The sequence below is a fragment of the Brassica napus genome, chromosome C6 (assembly GCF_020379485.1).
Source record: "Brassica napus cultivar Da-Ae chromosome C6, Da-Ae, whole genome shotgun sequence".
Taxonomy (NCBI): domain Eukaryota; kingdom Viridiplantae; phylum Streptophyta; class Magnoliopsida; order Brassicales; family Brassicaceae; genus Brassica; species Brassica napus.
In genome coordinates, this window is record NC_063449.1 from 3723435 (window position 1) to 3730605 (window position 7171).

The 7171-nt window shown below is 36.0% G+C and overlaps 1 protein-coding gene across 1 annotated transcript; it reads right to left on the reverse strand.

Annotated features, from left to right (window-relative positions):
- Positions 1-1970, reverse strand: LOC106449690 (probable RNA 3'-terminal phosphate cyclase-like protein). The gene is made up of 6 exons (XM_048761081.1): positions 1715-1970; positions 1336-1485; positions 1067-1245; positions 802-977; positions 496-709; positions 1-396 (listed from the first exon to the last, which is right to left on the reverse strand). The coding sequence occupies exons 1-6, from the start codon at positions 1917-1919 to the stop codon at positions 187-189; spliced, it is 1134 nt and encodes a 377-aa protein (XP_048617038.1). The 5' UTR covers positions 1920-1970; the 3' UTR covers positions 1-186.
- Positions 1971-7171: the final 5201 nt, after the last annotated feature.

A 7171-nucleotide genomic window follows, 5' to 3' on the forward strand; every position in this document is an offset into this window, starting at 1 on the left:
AAAAAAAAAGCCTGAGCTTAATAGATTTAAGGAGTGAAAGAAAAATACAGGATAATCAACAATCATGAGTTAACCAAAAGTATGTCATAAATTATAACACATCCATTTAAACAATAGAAAGCGTTTTCCTTCAGACAAACCTGTAAAGCTGATTGATTGTGTAAACAAACACGACAAGTTGAGAAATCAAGACAGCTTTCTAGAGAGGTTAACCAAACCACTTCCAACGCAAGTGAGTACGACAGTTGCTGTCGAAGGATCAGGTCTGAAGCTAAAAGTAACTCCCAAAAACTCCTTTAAGTTCCTCAACGTCTCAACTCCATAAGGAGATAACGGTCCCACTCGAACCTTTGACACGTCTTGTTGGCATAAAGCACATAGTATAAACAACAATCCCTATATAAGACCAGACAATCAACAATACTCACTTAAAAGTCTTTACTTTGAAAACGATCGATCTTGGTGTTTATTATGTTAATCATTAGAAAAACGTACCTGGTGTGTTGAATCAACAACTCCACCTTTCTCAATCTCCTGGAGAAGCCATGACGCTATTTCAACTCCAGTGTCTTCAGCTGGTTTTCTCTCTCGCTTCTCTTCATCGACCTCTCCCGTCTCATCTGTTCTTCCACAAGACACTGTTGTATCTGCGGAGATGTAACACCCTTCTATGGTTTCTGCTACCAATGTTATTCCGTATCCAGGTGATCTGCAGTGTCAAAATGTTTTTTTTTTCAAAAATATGAGCTCTTTTGAATCAATATATCTTCTTCTTTTGCTCAAAGTTGAAATCATTCTTACTTTCCAGCTTGAGGCCCAGATTTGTGATCGTTGAAGATGTGAACATCAGGCAAGAGGTTGTTAAAGATTCCACGAGCCGCGAATCTCATGGAATGTTCAAAGTCGCTAGAAACTCTTGCAGAGAAAGTCCAACCACGTATCCTCTTCACCATTCCTTCTTCTACCCACTGGACCGCCTGAGGCAGAGAAATATAAATAGATAAGACAAAGTTTGCAATGAAGTGAACAAGGAGAGAAAACAAAATGAGAAGAAGAAAGCACATACGGTTAGAGTCTGAACATTTGGAACAGTTAGAAGAACTTCTCCACCTCCCTCTGGAGCTACTCCACGGGCTTCGATTTTAAGGTCTAAACCCTCTGAAGGGACTCCAAAACGCTTTAAGATGTGTAACGAAGCGTTACGGAATGTGTCAACGCTCGGATCCTTAGGATCATCTGTAACACCTGCAAAAGGTAAATCATATTTAAGCCGACAGCAGAGAGAGAGAGAGAGAGAGACAGGTTTTGCATTGTCTGAAGTAGAAGAGTTGTTACCTCTAAGCCTAATCGAAAGTGGCTTCTTTCCAAATAATCCTAACAAAAGTAATGGCTCCAGATAGTAGCCCATGGATCTAGTCAGGGCACAATTGTGAACCAAGTTCTTCCCTCCCATTATGATTCCAGGCTTGTACTTCAACCGAGTCCCTGCCACAGGACAACCATAATAAAACCAGTGACCAATTCAGACAGAAAAATATCATCTATTACTTTAGTTAAGTGTTCAATAATATAATTCAAACTGAATGATACAAACGTTGCCTTCCCCACTTCAGACTTCAATTACAGAACAGTGGAATTATCTTAAGATTTTGACTCTGTGTCCTAAGATGGGCAACTCTGAATTGAATAAAAGCAGCGGTGAAAAGGAGCTAACCGGTCTCGTTAACCTCAACGACGCAGTCATCGGAGACAGTCTCGAAGAGGCGGAGGAGAGACATCTCGTGACGGAGGAGGCCGGGAATCATGTCGTCGGCTCGAATCTCATCGATGATGATAGGCGTCGAGGAAAGGGTCGAGAGAAGTAGCCTCTGCCTGAAGCTCTGGCTTCCCTTCAACCGCTTGTACGTCGTCTTCCCCATTCTCTCTTTCTCTGGAGTTTTCTTCTTAAACCCTAAATATTGTTTTGTGAGACCTTTTATTCAATTTCTGTTTTGGGCTGCTTTCTGGGCTCAGTCCCTTTGAATTTTTTTCCCTTTCAAAGTTGATACCCAAATTAAAAAGTATAAAAGCTTCAGGCAATTGTAAGTTTCGGTTTTGGTCAAGAGCCTTGGTCATACAATAGGTGGGAGCATTTTGTCACTTGCCCACTTAACTAGACCAAATTTTAATCAGACAAAACAGTTTTTTGGAGAACACCTTCGTCATACCGTGTCTGAGTGAAAATAACTCCTCTGATCCTCTATTTCTCTAATGAGCCAGCCCGGCCATTCCTGCTAGGGGTGACTTCAGTTATTTTCTCAGTTCGGTTCGGGTTCGGTTCGGTTCGGTTAGTTTGGCTCTAGTATTTTTCCAACCGAAGTAAACCATAGTTAGTTTGGTGCGGTTTATATTCGGTTCGGTTTATATTCGGTTTGATTTGTATTCGGTTCGGTTTATTTTTTGGATCGGTTTAATTAGATTCTTCTTAGTTTATTTTTTCGAAGAGAAATTATGTTTTACAACATAAATTATGTAAACATAAACTATGTGAACTAAATTAAATATAAAACTCAAACAAAAACCTTTAAAAAGTCACAAAAAGTATATATAAGAATTAAAACAAATGAAAGTTAACTAAAGTAAAAAAACCCAACATCATTAAAATTAAAAAGCCTCCAATGAATGAATTATTTTAAAGCAAATATTTTGATGATTACATATTAGGTTAGAAGAATATATGTTAATCAATAAAAAATGGAAAATATGTGGTTTAGTATTAGAATTTTAGTATATTGGTATTACTAATATTTTTAATTTAAATAATTACAAAAACACATCGGTTTCTCGGTTCGGTTCGGTTTAAAACCGAGACAAACTGAACCATTTGGGTTGGGAAAATATTCAACCGAATGGTTTGAAATAGACTTTGGTTCGGTTTGAATCAGTTTCGGTTCGGTTGGTTCGGTTTAACTCGGTTCGGTTCATTTTTTTTTCCCACCCCTAATTCCTGCTTCAAGGGATATGAAGTAGACTCATGTTCTCAAAGTTATCATGTAGACTCTGGAATGCATCAATTTCTGAAGCGAGTGTTGTCCAGTCCATCTCGTAACGGATCGAGGATCTTAATGTATATCATGCATGAAGCTGCCCAAAGTAATCTTGTCATCTCTGCGTATAAGTCTGAGAGGCTTTTGTTGCACACACGTAGTCCAAATGATTCATTACCCATTTGATCCTTAAGACTCCACCCTAGGCCACAGATGTTGCCATTATCGATCCATGAAGCATCGATTTGGCAAGTTGGGATTCATGATGTCCAAAGGGGTACTGTCTCACCAAGTAGTGTAGCATAGTCGTTATGATCTTCGTTCATTTTCTCTTTTCGGCTAGCCTTTCTCCAACATTCTACCTCAAGGATAGCAAGTTGGAGAGCGTCAGTCGGGGAGATGATTTTCCCATTAAAAAGTTTGTCATCCTCGCCTTCCAGATGTACCAACAGATCCATGAGAAAGTGTCGAATTGTGGTTCCAGTAGAACCACCTTTTTTCTTTAAAAAAAGGGTTCATGTTTTAGTATATAAATGTACTCAAGAAGTAACCCGGAAGGGACCTAACTTTCTGTATAGACAAACAATTGTAAGTTGAACGATGTCTTTGAAACGAGAGTAACCTTAAAAGGTAAAACGCAATCAGGGCACACATGTTGGCACATAAGCAACTATTGCAGATTATGGTGTTCTTATGGCTACATGATCTCTATTTGCTTATGGAATCGGTCTTAATGATATAAGGCTTTCGTATTTTTCATGAACACTTGGAATGCTTTCAAATCTTTCATGGACACTTGGAATAATCGTATGGTGAGTATCATCCTTTATAGTGGGTGATTGGTTAGTTTTTTTTAAACACAAACAAACTCTAACTAAAATGAAAACTATGTGTTAATGTGGAAAAAATAGGACGGTTGACTCCGAACACCGATTCCAAAAAATTTCCCTCTTTTGTTGGTATGGGATCGTGTGTAATGTCAAATGTGTTAGAAACTTTCTTTCACTCTTTGTATTTCTTCCAAGTAAGTTGGAAAAGCATACAAATCTTTCGGGGGTTCTGAAACCAACTTCACCAACTTCACCAACTGAGAATAATTTGTCGCAAAAGTCAGATAAAATTCTCATAGAGTTTCATGCAATCCATCGCCTGGTGAGAGCTTCAAATTCCGCATGTAAGGGTGATAGGCTAGATTTTGTGTTTCATCCCCCCCCCCCCCCCCCCCCCCCCCCCCCCACACATCATTATCATTATCCTTCCATGACCCATTTGAAAAGTACCATCTTCTTACTCTTTGCGGGATGTTTTGTGTTACCTCCTCCCTAGTGGTTAGTGTTTGAGTTCCAGTTTTCATCATTGCCATTTATGCTTCATTCCATAGAATGCTTATGTTAATGCCAACTGTAAAGTATCTCTAGGATCTTTGTCGACAGCGTTAAAAACCTTATCACTGCAACTCTTTCAAATATACCATAAAATCTAAACAAACTGATGATCATCAATATGTGGTGATATCCTCCAAAACAAGTAATCCAAGCATAGGAAAACTGTATGTGTTTGTGGGAATCCTGGAGAGAGGCCATAATTGAATGGCTGGAAGAAATTCAACGAGGGTATGGTTAATTGTCTCCTCATCTGCTCCACATCATGCTCATTGTATATCACATTTAACCCTCTTGTTTTGAGGTTTCTCTTTACCGGTAAGGATGTACATCTCAAATTAAGGTTTGGGTATTTATAATAAAATCGAGTTATGTAAAGATGTTATAAATAATGTAATCAAAGTCCTAATCTATGTGACTCTTTGGTATACTCTCAATGTATGCGACTCTTCGGTTGTGTTTGGTTAACTGGGTACAACTTTCCAGAGTTTTACTTTTCTTTAAACTTCGTAAAACTTAGGAATAACTTTGAAAAACTCATAATTGCATTAATTTGACAGAAGTTTAAATTACTTGTAAAACCAAATCCCTAGAACTATCAGATAATAGGAATTAGACAACATGTAACTATCAATATTTTCCTTCCGTTATTGGGTCCTTCAATCCTTATAGTCGCTTTGAAAAGTTAAACTTTTTTTCCAAGACACGAACTTGGTAGTCCAACTGTTGTATCTCATCCGTGAATGCCTCATCAGCCCATTTGAAGACATGATTGTCGTTCATAAGCTACAAAAACGGAGAAAATAATGGCGGTTTATACAACTTGAAACACTAATAACTAAAATACAATGGTTTTACCTTCATTTGAGCCGCATGGAGAAATCAATAATACCGGCGGTAAGAGTTTTGATCAGATTTGGAGATGAGCTCGATGACATCCTCACCGCAGGAACACCTAATAGGGATCCTCGGAGTTCTGACTCTCCTCTGTCTACCATTCGTGGAAGGAGGAACCCGACCAATGGCTCATTATGCAAATAGAGAGAGATGATAGGATAAGGAGGATAGTAGAAATGGAGAAAACCTAATTGATTTTTATACTTTCCAACATCGATTTCGGGGTGTTAAGAAAATGTGAAGCAAAAGTGGGAAGGAACGTCTTAGAAAAAAAATTAGGGTCAAAGTTTTACCAAGTTTGCAGTTTTCTTTTTTCTTAGTTTATTGTACTCATGAGGCTTATGTTATGGTTATACCACTTATATTCAGTTTCCTAGAAGCAATAGTAAGTTTATGAAATCACTTTTCTCATGTAATAAAATACTTAATTTTATGAAATATATAAGTTTTGTAATATCATACGGTCAATATTTAAAAAATGACATAAAAGTATAAGGCGGTATTTGTAAACAAACAAGTTTTACAGTTTTAAATATAATTATTATTTAAAATATAAATATAAATAAATTTAAAATAATAAGAATAATACTTGTAAACAAACAAACAAGTTTAGAATTTTTTTTTTTTTTGAAATTTCCCAGGGATTTTTTCATTTTTACTATGATGTGCTAAGTTTTACTTTTCTATTTTTGGAATTTCTTAAGTTTTATTGTACTTAAAAGACTAATATTATTGTTATACCACTTATATTCAGTTTTCTAGAATCATTTATCATTATACTTAGTTTCATGACATATTTAAGTTTTGTAATGTCACAAGGTAAAATATTAAGAAAAAAGTCATAAAAGAATAAATATTTTCAAATTTTTATCAGTTTTATTAAGTTTTCCTATCATCTTGAAGAATAAATGCAACTAATCGTGGTGTGTTTTTCCTTCTAGTTCCCAAACTTGAACTTGGCTGAGAGTATATATGCATCTGTATGTATGTTTTAATCGAGAATACATCAGAATTTTTAATCTTTGAAGCTCTCACATACCATTTACATTCTTCTTCCACTCTGCGACATTTCACCACATATCGACCCGTATCATAATTCAAAATAAAAATTCCAAAACATTTATTTCTGATGCTCTATCAACTAAATCTTTCACAGATTTTGTACTTGAAAATTCTTGACCGATCTCAGTACCCATACCATATTCTCATTCCATTACACGTCGTCTTCTACAACACTTTGAAGCTCAACATATTCACAAATAACAACACTACCTACATGTTATCCATGTTGTCCATGTAATCCAAACCAATACCAACATTGTCTCCATCTTGAATAACAACATTTTCCACCGGCTCAATCACCTCGAGATGTCATTCTGATTTTTATTTTCCTTTTTAGGTTTCACTACAAATGGAATGTAATTCAAATTTAGCCTCTTTGTACATGGAATTATGAAAATCTTCATGCATACCTTATCCACTAACGCCGAATAAGTGATTTCTTCCATTGATAATGTCTTAAACGATGTAGCACACAATCAACATTCGCTTGGAATCTAGTTATAGAGAACTATGTGTTGTTGAATTAGTAAAGCAAATATAGTTATACCAAGTTATACAGTTTTACTAGTAAAGGTTTACTTACTTATACATGTCTACCAGTAAAGTTGTACTTACTTGTACAGTTTTATCAATATAGTTATACCAAGTTTTACATCGTTATTGTTATAGTATTATACAAATTGCACGGGTATAGTTATACACATTTATTTTAGTCATTCTTTGTATCAGAATATTAATATACTAGGATAAGACCCAAGACCCGCGCCTTGCGCGGAATTAAGTTATTATTTTTATTATATTTTG